At 44.4% G+C, this 18,034-nt stretch overlaps 1 protein-coding gene across 2 annotated transcripts in view; it reads left to right on the top strand.

Annotated features, from left to right (window-relative positions):
- The window catches only part of lpar1 (lysophosphatidic acid receptor 1), a 42,570-nt gene extending 24,536 nt beyond the window's left edge, over window positions 1-18,034 (top strand). For both annotated transcript variants that reach the window (XM_062413277.1, XM_062413276.1), the window contains exons 2-3: window positions 3,792-4,547; window positions 14,074-18,034. In XM_062413277.1, the coding sequence (XP_062269261.1) occupies window positions 3,809-4,547; window positions 14,074-14,432 (1,098 nt within the window). In that variant the 5' untranslated portion in view covers window positions 3,792-3,808 and the 3' untranslated portion in view covers window positions 14,433-18,034. The remainder of the gene's footprint in view (window positions 1-3,791; window positions 4,548-14,073) is intronic.

Below are 18,034 nucleotides of genomic sequence, written 5' to 3'. Positions count from 1 at the left end.
ATCATTAGTGTTGTGGTCGTAACAGGCAATAAACCAATCAGAGTGGCAGCTCCCATTCCCTTTTAAAAGCCATGTGCTCCTCCTTGCTAATAAAAGGTCGGATTTGCCAGGTAGCCGGAGAGACCACTTCACTGCAGAGAAAGAGGTTCCACTTAGTGCATGAGACGACCATCTGTGTGTGTGTGTGTAGAGAAACAGAGCGGACGCCTGTTGTCGGTTATGTCGGAGCATCATTGTGTTGATAACGAGACCTTATGGTAAAACTGACGCTGCTGACGTCAGACCAGGTTTTTGTTGGCAATCGCTTTCTGCAGCCTTGAAGATAACGATGCGCCAGCTGTGCCCGACCGCACCTTCGGACCCAGTCGCCTGCCGGGGCCTCAGATTGGCTAAAGTGCGTTTGCTATTCAGCCGGACATCGAGAAATGACAACTGCATCGGTCCGACGCCACGAGACACTTGCTTGGCGCCGCTTCACGCCAGGTGTCAGATTCTAATCTCAGCAGCTGTTTGTGGAGATGTCTCATCCTCTCAGGGTGTGTGTCCCTCGATGTTTAGCTCGTAGTGTAGACGTTTCAGTCTTGTGTGTTTGCTCATTCGGAAAACAACTCGAGAAGTGTGTATGTAACGGAGGAAGAGACACAACAGTTATTAGTCTCTGTGTGTGTTTGTGTTAATTAGCTGGATTTTCTGAATATTCGGATGCAGCTCTGGTGCTGATGCTTGAGTTATGACCTCATTTGTATGGACTCCAGGGTGGTCCATTCATAGCCTGTCACACACACATACACACACACACACCCACACACCCACACACACACACAGCAAACACACTTCCCTCTCTCTCTCCGCACAGCCAGACTTCGTCACACTTTATTAAGATAGCGTGTCCACACACTCTGGCACAGCGAGCGTTTTGTTCTCAATCTATAACACACTGAGTTGAAGACATTGTACACACACTCCCAAACTTTCCTCTCCCACACACACACACAGACTCACACAAAATGCTTCAACAACATAGTAATTCAAAGTTTGTCTTTTACTGGGTGGATACACACCCAGGTGCAGCAGCACAGAAATCTAAAATCCCCTCAGTCTGTCTCCTCTCTCTTACGCAGTCTTTCCACTTTAAAAGACCCACCCACTGGCTGTCGCAAGCAAACACACAAACACACACACTCATGCACACACACTCACTCACACAACGACAGGATCTCCCTCTGCAGGCTCCCAGCGTCTAATGAAAGAGTTGTGAATGTGTTCTGGGAGGCCACTGACACTTCCTGCCACTTTCTCGTGCTGATGACTCGCCTCGGGCTTCTAATGCCCCAGTGACGGCTCCCTGCAGACGTTTAATGGCCTCAAACCTCAGATGACGAGCTGAGGAGCTTTCATCTGTGATGATTAGTGTCGCCCAAGGCCCCCGGGGATTGATCCTGCATTAGTGATGCTGCTGTTGCTCAGCTGCCCCCCCTTCATTGCTCCTAATGGCCGAGTTACTGTTTTCTCTCGATGTGTGTAACACTTAAAAAACCTCAAAGTTGCACGCAGTTTGGATAATGTAGTTTATAATGTAATGAAAACACAACCCAGACATCAGGGGGAAGAGGAAGACGAGCTTTTAATGAACATCAAATTCAGAAGTAGGATTATTTGCATGCATCAGAACCAGAATGTCTCCGCCAAGGCCCAGCAGGCCCCTCAAATTCAATCAAGCTGCGCTAAATTAAATCTCCGACTTCTAGATATCAGTCCAGTTGATTCAAAGCAGTCCTTTTAAATATACCTGCTTTGAATCATCAAGAGCCTTGAACTGTTCCCTGGGAAATCATTGAAAATAATTGAAAACCATCAATGTTAGAGAAAGTGATCCCTGATCTGGATCTGCACCAAATTTTACAGAGTTCTTCCCTGAACCTTACATCATCCTTCCATCAAGATGTGATCTCCTCAGGGGGGGTACCTGGAAGAGCATTTGGAGAGGACATACCTCCGCCTAGGGGGACAACCTGTCTTTCCATATTAAAGAAAGTGGAGATATAATCCTGGATTCACCCCAGAATTGAATGGGTTCTTGCTTTGGTCGTGATACACTCCTTCACAAAGCTTCATTGAAATTCGTTCTGTATTTCTTTCTGATCACGCTGATGGACAGAAAGACGGATAAACAAACACCAATGAAAGTAGAACCTCACATTTTATAACAGATTAAATGTGAACATGTTCTTTAAATGAGGCAAAATATATAGATTCAATAATAAAATGATTGACTGACAGTAAAACAATGAGAAAATTTGATCCTATTATAAAGATTAGCGGACGGTGTTTATTTTTATGAAATGTCTCGTAAAAAATCTACGTGCAGAAATCACGCAGACACATCTGGATCAACTGAAGCAGCACTAATTCAATTCAGCTAATTGAATGTGCCTCTTCTGTTATAACATTTTCGAGCCACTGAAAGCAAACATGGAACGAGACGGAGTTTCTTTAATTGATGAAGACTTCCATCAAACCATCACTGGTCTAATACTCACCGGTTCTTTGGCTGAGAAAACATAAGAATGTGTTTCACTGCCAATATTATGATCCAGGCATCTAGTTGATGAGCTGTGTTGCTTTTGGCTTGGATTCAGAATTTAGAATTTTGGAGGAGCTAAATTATTATAGCTATAAACTTTTTACATATAAATGTCTCAGATCTAAAACAGAAGCTTCTAGCTCTCAACCTCAACCTCATTTCCCACCAGTCCTTTGATTGGCAGGAGAATCTCTTCTGGGGCAAAAGTTGCAAAATACATCCGATAGTAAGAAGGTCTTGTCTGTGGTTCGTCTGTGGCCGAGCAGATGGGGGGGGGGGGGGGTAGTGTCACTGCGGAGCTAAAAGACAGTTTAAAGGATCTGAGCCGTCGTATTAGAAGGTAAATCAAAAGAGGAGGATTTCCACGAAAACACTGGCCTCTGACCCAGAACTTCTAATACTCGCTCTTTCATTGCTCTTGTTTCTTCAGTTGCTTCCCCCCTGCCTCCTCTCTCTCTTTCTTTGTGTATGGATCACACACACACACACACACACACACACACACACACACTCTAGCCCTGAGGAGCGGTTTTCCGGTCTGGGGTGAATGAGAGAGACTAGCAAGCATCTGTGTGGGACTGGAGCTTATTACACACAGACACACATTTTCCCTGTGACCTTGTGTGTGAGTGTGTGAGGGTCGACTCTTTTGTACACTTGCTCTTTTAAATCTACTGTCCCAACGACGGCTGTTTTGTGTTTGTGATATACACAGTGCGACCCCGCACACACGCACAAACGCACAACTACCCTGTCTCAGAAACCGGTTTAATGTCCTGAAGCAGTGCTTTGTGTTAAACATTATGAAAGATGAATATATGCATTTTCCCCGGAAAGGAGATTAACTCAGTCTTTGACTAAAGGTTAAAAACAGAACATGTGGTCGCAGAAGGGAACACAGAGGCCGTACTGTTCCTAAATGTTTGACTTACCTCAATCCACGTACATACAGAGTTCAAGTGGGACTTTTAAATGCTACTTTAATTCCACGTTTTGTCAGAAACACACAAACACACGCGCTCTGAGTAAAGATCGTCTTTCTGGAGTGTCACGCTAACACAACAACATGGTTCAGTTGAGGGAAAACAAGAAAATTTAATAATGAAATCCAGAAATTCTAGCTCCCCTGAGAGCATCATGAAAATGTATAAATTCCAAACATGAAAATCTCTTCTCTGATGTTCACATGTTTATCTTCTGCTTTCAGAAAGTCTCCCTGCCGCCATGGAGGAGGAACAGTGCTACTACAACGAGACCATCGCCTTCTTCTACAACCGCAGTGGAAAGAACCTGACGACCGAATGGAACACGGTCAGCCGGCTGGTGATGGGCCTGGGCATCACCGTGTGCATCTTCATCATGCTCGCCAACCTCCTGGTGATGGTCGCCATCTACATCAACAGGAGGTTCCACTTCCCCATCTACTACCTGATGGCTAACCTGGCAGCTGCTGACTTCTTCGCCGGACTGGCCTACTTCTACTTGATGTTCAACACGGGACCGAACACCAGGCGGCTGACCGTCTCCACGTGGCTGCTTCGCCAGGGCCTGATCGACACCAGCCTGACGGCGTCCGTGGCCAACCTGCTCGCCATCGCCATCGAGCGCCACATCACCGTGTTCCGCATGCAGCTGCACACGCGTATGAGCAACCGGCGTGTGGTTGTGGTGATTGTTATAATCTGGACCATGTCCATAGTCATGGGCGCCATCCCGAGTGTCGGCTGGAACTGTATCTGTAGTCTTACCACTTGCTCCAACATGGCGCCGCTGTACAGCAACTCCTACCTGATCTTCTGGGCGGTGTTTAACCTGGTGACCTTTGTTGTGATGGTGACGCTGTACGCCCACATCTTTGTGTATGTGCGGCAGAGGACCATGAGGATGTCACGGCACAGCTCAGGACCTCGACGCAACCGGGACACCATGATGTCGCTGCTGAAGACCGTGGCCATTGTGTTGGGTAAGGAAGATACCAACCACCTGCTTATCCACCTTCCTACTAACCTACCTACCTGTCTAACTTCCTACCTACCAACCTACCTGTCTGTCTGTCTACCTAACTACTAAGCTTACTTCTAAGATGCCTGTCTACTAGCCTATCTACCTGTCTAACTGCATACCAACCTACCTACCTGTCTAACTTCCTACCTACCAAACTTCCTACCTGTCTGCCTACCTACCTAACTACTAAGCTAGCTATTCAGATGCCTGTCTACTAGCCTACCAACCTACCTACCTGTCTAACTGCCTACCTACCTAACCTCCTACCTACCAACCTACCTGTATGTCTACCTACCTAACTACTGAGCTAGCTATTCAGATGCCTGTCTACTGGCCTACCTACCTGTCTAACTGCAAACCTGCCAACCTGTCTGTCTGTCTACTTATCTACCTGCCTACCTATCCACCTACTTGCCTGACTAGCGATTTTCCTTCCTACCTAACTACCTGTATGCCTCAAACTTACCCACAGCTGTTTATTACTTTCAAGTTAAATGTTTTTCTGTATTAACTTCAAAGGATCTAAAGTTATTATTAGAAGTATTAAGGTCAGAGCTGTACAGAGGTTATAGTGACATTGTGCTGGAGTTTTCTCCCCATGCACCCACTCATCGCTCATTGTCTGCACACGGATGACTCGTCTATCTGTGTGACCCTGATGACTTCAGCAGCAGAACAATGCGTCTGTTGAGTCCCAGCCCTGCGTCTGCCTAGCACGACTTCAGGCCTCATGCACATCGACTCATCCAACCCTGCTCTCGACCCACTGCACCGATCTGCAGGGATTCTGCTAGTTTATATGTTGATGTTTGTGAATGAAGGGACGGTCGCGTTTCCTTTTGCTGTCATGGCACTTTGATAGATAACATTCTAGAGTGTGGTTGATGTTAAGCGGTGGAGTTTTAGGTGAACTTGCCCACTTCTGCAGGTTTTCAGTCTAATTTGGTGGAAAATCACTTAAAGAGCAATTATGAAAGGTTCGGAGAAAAGGTAAGAGCGAAGCCTTAAATCAGCCTTGACACTCCACTGCACTAAATAAATATTATTACCAGCCATCAGTTTAACACAAGCTGGAAAAACTTATTTTTAACACCCCTCTAGCTTCCTGCGAGTTTTGCCTCTTTTTCTTGCGTCTGTCGAGAATTTTGAAGAATGTACAAGCTTCTAAAATTCTGAATTATCCCCCAGTGTTGTGTCGAGGTGTTTTCTGTGCACGTTAATTGATCGATGCAGTAACGAGGCTGTGCCCCGATGAAGCGGCGCCTGTTCTTCCTTCAGACCGAGGCGTGTGTGTGCAGTCTGGCAGTTTAATGTCTGAGCCGTCAGTGGAGGTATGCTCCCCTCTTCACGGGTCTCCAGGCCTCCTCAGCGGTATGTGATGAACAGAAGCATTGCTGTCTTCTTCTTCTTTTTTTTTCTTGAAGCACAGTAGCCGACCGACTCAGCTGCGCGTAAAGTAAGTTGCAGAGTGTGAACTGTGGGAAAAGGGACTTCTCAGTGCCTGGAAGCAGGATGTGTTGGTCCTAGACAAAACATACCAAAGGATTGTGGGTGATTTGTCTCCTTATGTGCTGTGTTATCTCATCCTGTTGCTTCTGTTGTCTTTGCTCTGCACTTAATTCATAGCAGTGGACAGCAGAATGTCCTCTGTAGTGGACAGAATGTATGAAAGTGAAGCTTGCGTGCAGCTCGGAGAGGCTCTGTTTGTTTTAACCTATTTAAACTTTCCAAACCATTTACTGGCAGGAAGGTGCAGAGACGCAGACTAACGCAGAGGACGTTGTGTTTTCATCAGCGTTTGTTTGACGGTTAGTTTGAAGCATCTCACAAAAATGTCTCGGTGGAAGGATGAAGAATGAATCAGGAAGGAACTCGTAAAAGGATCCACAAATGTTTTTTCTCTTTCTTTAATATTGCAAGAGAGCATTTTTGTGACATTGTGAAAAAGTCTTGAGGCACATTTAGGGAACGTGTGAAATTTGCTGCAGCTTGATCGAATTAACAGGGTGGGGGATGTTCTTGGTAACACTGTAACAGATACAATATCCAAGTCACAGACCTTTCCCTATGAAACACTCTCCCCTTTCTCTCATGGTGTTTCCACATTTTCACTTTCTATTGATTCAGCAGCTAGAAAAGTTCACGTTGTGCCGGTTGGGATCAAATTGTGCCGTGAAAGCAAGTTGGAGATTAACAGTTTCTTTTCTTTATCGCTGCCTTACGGGCATTTTTCAACATTTAATAATAATTCACAGATCTGTAGTCTTTCCACCGTTAAGGTCGATCAGGAGGAAATCATTTAGGTTATCAGTTCAGTGCCCTTCTAGTCTCCTCTGTGGTCAAGTTGAGTCAAAATTTGAAAACCCAATTGTGCAGCTGCTCTTGCCCCACACCCCCCTGCAGAGAAAAACCTTATCTTGAGGATTCCCCAGATATTGAACCATGTCCCCTCCATTGCAATAGTTTCACAAAATTAGCTTCTACCAGTAAAGAAAAAGCTTATAAACCATTTACTGAGGGGTTGATGTATTGTGTATTTGCTACTTCACACCAGCTTTGTTTGAATGTGTATAATTCAAGAAAAAAACAAAACCCCAGAGTGTAATTATTGTTTCAAATAACCCCCGAAAAAAACATCAAATTTCCTTTTTGCATCCGGCTCATCGAGGGTGCTGCGGTTCAGTCGGGAATCCACTGCTGTTTGTGGATGAGGTCACTTTAAAGCCCGGAGGAGGACACTGGACACCACACTGATTGAAGGGCGGTTCTTGCTTTACAGTACAATCACTTACTCACATCTCTCTCACACTTATTTCCCATTTCCTTTGTGATAAAACCTCCCGTTATCTGTTCCCCGTGTTTAACTCTGTCCAATGTAAAACAAAGAGGAAAACAGTTTCCAGTGGGGTTAACGCTGCCATTGAGAATCCTGGGTTTGGATTATCTTGGTCTTCTTGAGGGAAGAAGGTTAGGACGAGTTCAGCCCGTTGCTGTTTGACCGTGAAGTGAATCCCACAGCGAAGCCCCTTCCAGCTTCTCCCATCTGCAGACCAGATGATAATAACTGCTCCCCCGCCGCCCGGCGTCCTCTCCACTTGTCCCGCTCAGGATGCGGTAAAACCAGCCACGGCTGATTTCTTCTCGGAAGGACAGGATGAGGAGACACTTACACAGATTGTCTCACATTCACACGAATCCCCAGGCTTGATAACGACACAGTGGGAGACAGTGTTCGGCTCCATTCACATAAAGTCTGATGGGACGAATGAAACCACAATCTGTCTCGTCACTTATATGTTTTGCCAACGATAACAGAAATAGACACACACTCGCACATGTGGAAATACTATTCGGACAAACATATGCATATAGATACATAAAGCATCCCTCTGAGTACCCTGGGGGCTTTGGGACCCCTGGTAGGGATATAATGGCTTTAACGATTAGGTTCCCATTGAGAGTTATGATACAGTATGAAGATTCACCAAGAGACACATGGCTGCAGATGACAAACACAGATTTGAGTCATTAAAATCATATCGAGACGCCAGCAGAGGCAGTGAAGTTGGTTTTAAAATGTTCATAATGTCAGATGTAGAAATTCAGAAGTTTTTAGAGCCCTGACTAGTGAGTAAATATACATTACAGTAGATTAGAGGTAATTTAGGTGCCAGGAACTTTTTATTTCCTAAACTTTCCAATGCATTCAGAGCTGTCCCCCCTGCAGCAGACATAGTGGATGTGATGGACTCACATCAGGCGACGACCATAGCTGGTGTGGAGCCACGCCTTGTTGGACTGTTTCTGAACACTGACTCTGACTACAAGTGATAACCGTTGCATCTACATGTAGTTTTTATTATTGGACATCTGTCAAAAACTGTAAAGTCAAGGGGACGCTGCTGCTCTGTTGCAACAGAATCTCTTTGTTCCGTGACGTGAGCTCATGGAAAAGCCTCGGCAGCGTCCGGCCACTTGTGCCTCTCTGCTGAAAGAAAAGTTTGAATGACACCGACAGGGATTCTCCTGGTCACTCATCGGTGGGACAACGGCTCTGTCCAATTAACCATGACTCTAGTGTTTGTGTGTGCGTGTATGAGTGTGTGTGAATGTGGGGGGGGCTCCTGTGAATGATCTGATTATCTTGGGCATCATCAGACACCGCGGAGCGCCAACACACATACCACCGGCCAAACACATGCCAACAGATGGTTCCGACTCTGACTTCTTATGCATCGCAATGTAAAACCAGTCACTGCTGCCTCATAAATAGATTTCACAACCAGCAAATGATGGTTACACACCCTCACACACACACACAGAGACACACACATTCCCGCCCCTCCGCTGCTTCAGTGCATGTGTGTTTTCTGGCAGCAGAACCAATCAAAGCATGTACGAGCCAAAGCCTCCAATCAGTGAGGAAACACGCCTGGTATGCAGCTTGTAATGTCACCTGTTTTCTTTGTCTAAGTGTGTGTGTGTGTGTGTATATGTGTGTGTGTGTGTGTGTGTAATCACTTAATCGCTCCCGACGCAGCATCTGTCCTGATGGATCCCGTCTCTCCGCAGCATCAGTTGTTCACTTTCCAACAAACTCTTCGACTTCCTCAAACACGAGTCAGTGAAAGCCTCCACAGCACATGTCACAGTCTCAGTCTCAGAAACACTCTGAGTAAGAACACATTAACTACCAGAGTATTTTATGAATGATGAAGTATTTTTCCACATAAAACTCTTTTGTTGACATTGGACGTCAATCTAAAACAGTTAAGTCTTTGCATGGGTACGTTTCTTATTTATATTGAATAGAGGTATAATTTATGGGTTTCTTGGGGAAGTATCTATACATCTGTACAATATAATAATATAATTTAGGCATAGTTTAGTCAGTTTTCCAAATAAAGGTTGTAGGATCCTAAAACCAACATTTCTCCTGTTTATGGTTTGTAGTTATGCTTTAAATTGATATTGTATCTTTTGATCTCCATGATCTATATGGGTCGGGTGTTGGTCAAGCTCTACGGGCGAATGTGACGGACGTTTCTCTGGCCTGAAGTAACAGAAATCCTGGCTGCACCAAACAGAACAAACCAAAACGTTGTCAGCAAAACTTGGGCAGATGAGTTTTAGCCCCGAGCTGAATGGAATCCGACCGAGGGACTAAAGTGCCCCTTTGAGTCAGAAGGAGTTTTTTTATACATTGGTGGCGGCTGTGGATTCGATGGAAACCATAACAGAAGGTTACAGCTCCATTGTGCTTTGTTTTGACTGTCGACTTCTTTTTCTGTTTAATTCCAACTCGGTGAGAGAGAAACGAAACGAGTAGGTTTGAAAAAGTTTGAGTCTCAGTGAGTCAGTGACTGAGACTGCAGCCGTCTTCAAAGATCTGACTGTTCCTCCAGTGTTTCTGAATCCATCAGGTCCCTGTGACCTCGCCACCAGACTCCATCACCGTGTAACACTGGCCTCTTCATTAATAACTGTGAACACTCAAGCTTCTGAATGTGAACTAGTCTAATCTCCTCCTGTGTGTGTGTGAGTGAGTGTTTGTTTGATTTTACAGAGGTGGAAACGAGAGTAGAGGAAAAAATAAGAAATCTCTTACTGGACAACTGGGAAGCAATTGGCCCACATCAGATAGGCTTAATGGTTTCTGTCCGCAAAGTGATTTTCTGTGGGAAACATGGTTCCAACCACAGATGCAGGAGAAGATTGAAAAACTGAGCGAGAGAGACATGGGGGGTAAAAGTAAAGAAAGGAGAATAAAGACAGAACTAAAGGAGGACGTTATAAAAATGAAAGGAATTGGAAAGGAATGAGGAAGGAGGACTGGGAACCAGTAGAAGAAGAACAAGACAGAGATGCAGAGAGAGAGAGATTGATGGGACGAAAGGCAGAGAGAAACACCAGATGAGTAATTTAATATTGTGTGTTTATTCACTGTTAAAGGCCTGAGAGAGTCGCACTTTAGTGGAAACCTGAGCCGACATGTGAGAAATGATAGTAAGACGTGAACATGTAATGAGGCTCTGTGTTGAGTTAAGTGTGTTTCTACATGTGGGAAGCATCTGAGACTCGGAGGTGTGGGACTCAGCTTGATAAGGATCACCGACTTCAGGAGGTTTTGAGGTTACACATTTTTTTTACTTGACATTTAGAAATATTGACATTCCTGCATCTCTACAGGTAATTTTTAAAGTTTTGATTTAATTTCTGTCGCTTGTTCAAGCAACAACAAACTATGTTAACAGTATAGTCATTGCTTTAAGGTGTTATAGGAAAAACATGATGGCAAACAGACAAGATCTCGTGCTTTGACAAAACATGGATGCCATAGTGTTCACTGTGATGTCTTATCCTCTCCTGAGCATGTTTCAAATCCCTGCCAGTTGTTTTTCAAAAACAGAGCCAAGTATCTGGATGGCAGCGATCACACGAACACGCAGGACCACCACCACGATCCCTGCAGCCATTTCACCTCATGTTTATGAAACTCATGTGACTGAGGACAACAGAACAAGCTGCCGTCGCTGGAGAGAAATACAAACATGCGTCACTAACACTGAAAAACAATATCGTAAACGTCTTAGTGATGACAAGTGGAAGAAACACGACCCGTCAGCCATTAGAGCGAAGCCCTTTCCTGACAGAGACAGAAATCCTAACCCGGAGGAGAGGACGGTGTGTGGACATGTTGATCGTTCAGCTAGAAGCTCGCTGGGGTGGAATGGACAGTCTTTGTTTGGAGCATTCCCCCATCTGTCTTTTTGCGCTGTGTGTAATTATGTAAACTAGTGTTTGCGTGTGTTTGCGTCTGCACATGTGAGTGTTTATTCTTGTCCACCCTCAGCTTGGCATTTGTGTGTTTGTGGGAGTTTGGGGTTCATTGCCATAGTCTGGTCTCCATTATTTCCCTTTTGTTTATTCCCAGGCAGTGCAGCCTCTGGTCCCACTCATATAGAAATCTGCTTCAACCAGGAACATAAAAAGAAAGAGGAACGAAAGTCTGACCAATGACCATACAAACTCAATATTGTGGAGGTCAATATTTGGAGAAATTCCTGGAAATGTTACTGACAGCGATTTAAAAGAAAAAAAATGCATCTGCCCCCTGATACGGATCTGCATTTTAATTGGCTCTTCCCTAACTCCTTTAACATCTTTCCACCAAGTTTCAGGTTAATCCGCTTTGTTAATCTTTTTAACAAACACACAAACAAACCAACAAAGTGTCTTCTAGCCTACCACAATATGTCATAAAGGAAACTGTTGCTATGATGACAAGGACACAACAGCATCTCCTGCTCCTGTGTAGCTCCTAACTCCATCGAGATCTGGAAAACTCCACAGTAGCTTTTCCATACATTTGCACATTTTCCAGACCGGCTCTGAATTTCCCTGTTTCCCTGTGTCTCCTCGTTCCAAGTGGCATTTCAGAGGGATTCACTTAAATCCGCCAAATAACATATTTGTTTCCTTAACACACGAAGAACACACATTCAACCTCTGTGACCCTGGTGTGGCTCCATGTTATCACAGTAAACCAGCTTCTTTTTGTGTGTGTATGTGTAAAAGAGGACATTTTGAGATGAAGGGTGTAACGCAAGCGAACTGTATATCCCGGGATTGAGAGAGGAAATGAAAGAATCTGAGGGTGAAACCTTTCAGGTCAACGCTTCACACAAAGACCTGTTTTATTCCTCATTCTGTGGGAAAAGCCGCACAAACAGGCTTTTATACTCATTTCAAAGAGAAACTAGATGAATCATGAAGACGCATCAGGCCCAGATACTGAATAGAAAATAGATTGTGTGTGTTTTAGTTGTTATTCTGATGTGGCGCCTGCCTTATTGAATATAAGAATAAACGTTTATTTATAGCTCCCGAAATCTTCCTCTCTTATCTTGAGAACCGTTCATCTTATCGTCTTCACACTTGACAGGTGTATTGAATTTTGTGCGAATCTGGACACCTAATACATAACATGAGACAATTAGGAGTATTCTTTGTGTTTCAGTTGTGCATATCTTCGAGCTGACTCTCTTCCTGGGAACCGTGCGATGTTTCACCGACACACAAATAGTTGGGATAGTTTCTCCGCTGGGTTGCGAGCACTTTGAGACATTTATCTAACTCTGGAGAGTCTGCATGCATAGCTGGGAAGTGAGGTCAAGCCTTCTCTGCAGCTGCCGCCTGCAGAACACTAACAGATAACAGGCCTGCCCGTCAGCATTGTCTCTCTCTCTTTCTCTCTCTCTCTCTCTCTCTCTCTCTCTCTCTCCCTCTCTCTCTCTCTCTCTCGTCTCATTTCACATCGAGACTTTTGGTTTGACTGGCTCAAGAGTGCAACGTCCCCCAGTTGTCTTATAGTGAGGACAAATGGTATCTGTGGACAGGATTTCGCTTTAACGCTTCATCAACATGAGTAATGGCGTCGGCGACCCGCTGACCTCCGCTGTGTTAACGCACTCCGTCCAATCAGAGAAACAATGATGCATTCACACAAGGTCAGAGGGTTATGAATATGATGATGGAAGAGTGGAGGCCGGCGCTGCAGAAAGAGATGAGGACATTTCTGCTACTCGTTAAGGGGAAGGACGATGTTTTAGATGTTCTGGTGACATCAGGAATCCTACGTCCATGTTGGATTCTTTGAAACTGGGCTTTTATTTTGAAAGTTGAAGCCTTTTCTTGATTTATTGAGCAAACTTTGACCTCCACCGAAGAAGTTGGTGTCTCTGTTTGTTTGTGAGCAGGATAACCCAAAAGCTGGAGAACAGATTTCCACGAAGCTTAGTGGAAAGATGGGACACGGGTCAAGAAAGAATCTATTAAAGTTGTTTTGCAGATCCTAAGAGAGGGACTAATTAAGTAATTGGCTATTGCCTCATTTAACAACCAATTTCCCATTTTCGTGGTGTTTCTCACTTCGGCGGCTCCCTAACTGACGCCGAAATGCACCCACAACAATAAACTAAGTTGAAAGACAAAAGTAAGTCTTTACATGTGGTTATAGATTGGGCAGGGTGGTGGTTCCCTTCCATAGACGGTTGCTGGTGTGGTTGTTAAGTGGATGGTGATGTGGCTGTAGAGTGATTTTTGTTTGGGTCGAAACAGGAAAAAACAACGGTCGTGCAGTCGGCGGAGCAAATACCTCAGACAAGGCCAGACCACATGTCTGAGGAGCTCTTATGAAAGGAGATGAAAGAAAACAAGAACTTGTCTGATGGTTGTAATTGTAGAAACTCACTCACTAAATGTCTGTAGCTTGAGAGAGAGGGGGGGGGTGTGTCCACGTCTATTATCTACTCGGCTCCTTCACCTTATCTTCAGTTGGGGAAGTGTTTGTAATTCTGGGATTGTGATATTACTTCTTATCTCTGGTACTTGACATTGATCTCCTTGGTGGAGATAATAACCAACTCCTGCTCCAATCTTCATGTTTTCCTAATTTCAGTTTCTTCTCTGCGTTGTCTCCTCAGGTGCCTTCATCATCTGCTGGACCCCCGGCCTCGTCATCCTCCTCCTCGACGTCTTCTGCGCCAACTGCAACGTCCTCACCTACGAGAAGTTCTTCCTCCTCCTCGCCGAGTTCAACTCCGCCATGAACCCCATCATCTACTCCTACCGCGACAAGGAGATGAGCGCCACCTTCAGGCAGATCCTGTGCTGCCAGCGGCAGGAGAACGTCAACGGGACGGTGGCGGAAGGGTCGGACCGCTCGGCCTCGTCCGTCAACCACACGGTGCTCAGCGGCAGCGGTGCGCAACACCAGCACCCCAAGCACCCCAAGCTTCCACAGCACCCCCACCATCACCACAACGAACACTCGGTAGTGTAAAGGAGGGCTGGACATCCTGGAGGTTAATCCCACTGATTGAAGGGTTAATCTCTCGTGGAAACTGGGAAATGGAGGAATGCAAAGGTCAAGAGGGACTGGGATCATATTAAAGAAAGACTGTAACGTAAGACATGTGAGGACGAAGGATGATGATGATGAGCTGAACGAGATCTTAATGAAGAAGAACGGCAACTATGAAGAAAGATGAAGAGACTGTTATCTCTGTGTGGAGGACGGACACAGGACTGGTCTGATCTCCACAGACTCTGATAGACTGTTAGCATTTGTATTTGCGTTGTGTAGCTGTTTATTATTTTCTGTCAGTGTCAAATGTCTCGGCTGATATGAACTATTTAAAAGTAATCTGTGAAATGAAGGTATTTGCCAGTAGAACCCAATCCTCTTTCTCTCTTCTCTAACTCGGCTCCCCCTGCTCATGGGCTTGGGTCACATCAGTTTCAGGACAGATTCATATTAGCTGCATCGTTTTGGGTCAGAACCACAGACTGTAAAGGAAGATGGACGACAGGCCTCCATTTCAACCTCCCATCGTATTATATTGAAGCTAAAATCCCCCGGATTGCGTTTTGGACGTCATGTGGAGCCGGAGTCTTTGCACTAGTGATCGTAGCGTTGAGCCACAGTATTGAAGGCCTGCCCATAAGAGCTTTTGACCAATCACAAGGCGGTATGAGCTGTCAATCACGAGGCTTCACCCTCAACATCAAATAACTAATTTCAACCAAACTAGTCCCACCCACTAACATGGAGGAGGTGGGGTTAATGAACTAGCCACCAGGCATCAAGATGTTTTGGGAATCTGCTGCTTCGTCCATCTTTATATAAAGTCTACAGTTAGAACCAACATTTAGGACACTATCATTTCTTTTTCTTTTATTTTCAGGAGAAAATACATCAATTTAGTGGAAATTCAAACCAACACATGTCATTTTGTTCTGATGACATGTAAGTTAATGTTAATACGAGATATCTCCAGCAGCTTTAACTTCCAAACGACCTTCCGGAGACTTTCTAGCAGTTTTCAATTTCAAGGTTTTTATTTAAAAACACCAAAGTGGCAAATTAAAGAAACCAATTGTTCCACCATTGTAAATATTGACATGTTTGATGACAGGAATACTGCAGCACTGCCCACGACTGAAATATCAAGAGCCACTATTCTTTTCCACGATGGATTAATCTCTCGTTTTTTAACTGACTAGTGACTTAGTATTACAGGGACTCATTATTCTTTTGGCCTTCCACATCCACTTCACATCTTTTGGGAATCCGTCGCATCAGTTCCCAAAGCAAAATCTCCGAGGGGGTCCAAGAGCTGAGAGAAGCCCTGAGATGTTTATGCTCTGTGAGGAATGGAAGACGAGCCGTTCCAGGGATGTTACCAGAAAGAGGAGGAGGAGGATGTTTGCAGTGTTACGGATCAGGCTGCGTGCCACAGTATTATGTGGAGAGGAGGTGAAGGTCATATCTGCTGAGTGTTAACAGACTCCAGAGTGTGACAGGAAATGTGCTGAGCTGGTTCTATCAAGTGTCTCCGAGTGACGGAGTCCAGCAATTAAACTGGTCAGAGTGAAATTTCCCCTGAGGATGTTCGGAAGAAGAAAGTTAGTCTTAAATGATTCAACTAATTTCTTTCAGAAGTCTGAAAAATTAGAGCCGATGAATTCATTTCCTGCCTGAAACATCAAACTCCACTTCTCAGCTGGTTTTAACACTTTTCAATCGCTGACCTGCTCAAGTTTCATCCACACAAACATGTTTTAGTTTAAAACCTTTTCAAAACAGAAACAATCTCCGTCCATATAAGTGTTTTAACTCTTTAACATGCATACATCATGTGACCTTCCATGCACCCTGGCATGGACCAGGCAGAGTAAACAGGAAGTAGATCTTCTACGAATGAGAAACAGTAATAGTGAAAAGTACGCCAAATGACGAGGAACTGTCTAACTAAATAATTAATTAATTAAATGAAATTTGTATCATTCGAAAGCTGTTATCATCTTTTGAGGTAGGTTATGCCCAATTCGTTGTCTTACAGGCGCTGGTCAGCTCCAGAGTTGAACCAGTTCTGTGCTAAACAGGCATTATCTTTTATTTCCCCCCCGCCTCCTGCCATTAACGCGTGAACCTGTTCCAGCTGCAAGTTGTAGAAGAGTTGTGAGTCCATGACGTGCGTCGTTAGGAGATTGCCAGCTGAATGTTTTGTCGTGACTTGAATCAAAACACTTCTTTTGGCCCCAGAATACACGGACGCGATCGCGGCAGCTGACAGCCACGCCGGTGAGTCACAGCCAAAAGTACAGTCAAATGTTTTTCCAGGGAAGCAAGATGTTTGTCAGGGATTTAACATGAAGTCATCTGCCGCTCCTCAACTGCCACGGTTGAGCAAACCGAAGTTCCAAGGCAACAATCGTCAATAAAAAAAGTGTGTTTTTTTGTTTTGTTGTAAACTTTTGCATTTGTCCGCCTCGTTCGAGTTTCATCGCCAAAACTTTGTAGGTGGACGACTCGAGTCTCAGTATTTGACATTAACTGTCACCGTTGTTCTAACCAAGTATTGATTCAGGTTCTATAGCAAACCAACTAAACGTTCCGACTCTGTATGTCTTTGTTTACCAGTGAATCACTCTTTGTATACCGTTGTAAGTATATGTGTACAGTATGTGTGTTTGTATATAAAATATCGTATTCAAAGTTAATCACCAAAGGGAAAGTGTTACTGCGTGTGTGTAAATTTAACTGTCGTACTCTGTCCAAATGTACTGTAGGATTTTGTGTTTTTTTTTTTTTATGTCATGAGCTCTTTGTATTATGAAACCTAATTAATGAATTTCTTGTTATTAACTTGTTTGTGACCCAGAACTTTATATATATATATGTGTGTGTGCAGTGCCTTCAGAAGAGTAACTTATAAACACCAGGCTGAACAGTTTGCGTTTTGCTGCCCCCTCTGGTTGAACGCTCCACCTCTGACCACACCCAGCTGTGATGTCACGGAGGGGGGGGGGGGGGGGGTTACACCACCAGAGGGCAGCAGATACCAGCGTTTTCAGGCAGTCTTAAGCTACTCTTTAAGTTTTTGTGTCGCTAACACCGTTGTCTTACATTTGCCTTGAAGTAGAACAAAGTAATCAGTCAGCTTTTGTACAAAGTGTTCACCGGAAACGCATGATTTTGTTTTAGATAATAAAGGTACACAACATAGCCTCAAAAATGTCCAATAACCACAGGATATATATCATAGACCAGATATGACAGACACCAAAACACCCAAAGTTTCATACGATAAAAAACACAATCCGACAGAGAAGTCTTCACCCATTTGCGATCATCTGCACAAAAGTTTTTTCTCACTCAATAAACACAATGTCACAGGACACAACTGGTATTGAAAGATGATAAGGTAATATCTACATTACGTTGCCAGAAAATTGCTGATCAGGAAAGTACTTGAACTCAGATTTAATCAACCATGTGCCAGTTGTTTGTCGAGAGTAATTGTGATATCAACGAATGTCCAGCCTGAGTCATTGCGCCGATATTCCAGAAACAATAAAAACATGACGTACACAAAAGTT

The sequence above is a fragment of the Platichthys flesus genome, chromosome 19, assembly GCF_949316205.1.
Source record: "Platichthys flesus chromosome 19, fPlaFle2.1, whole genome shotgun sequence".
In the NCBI taxonomy this organism is placed as follows: domain Eukaryota; kingdom Metazoa; phylum Chordata; class Actinopteri; order Pleuronectiformes; family Pleuronectidae; genus Platichthys; species Platichthys flesus.
This window is presented reverse-complemented; position numbering and strand designations above follow the sequence as displayed.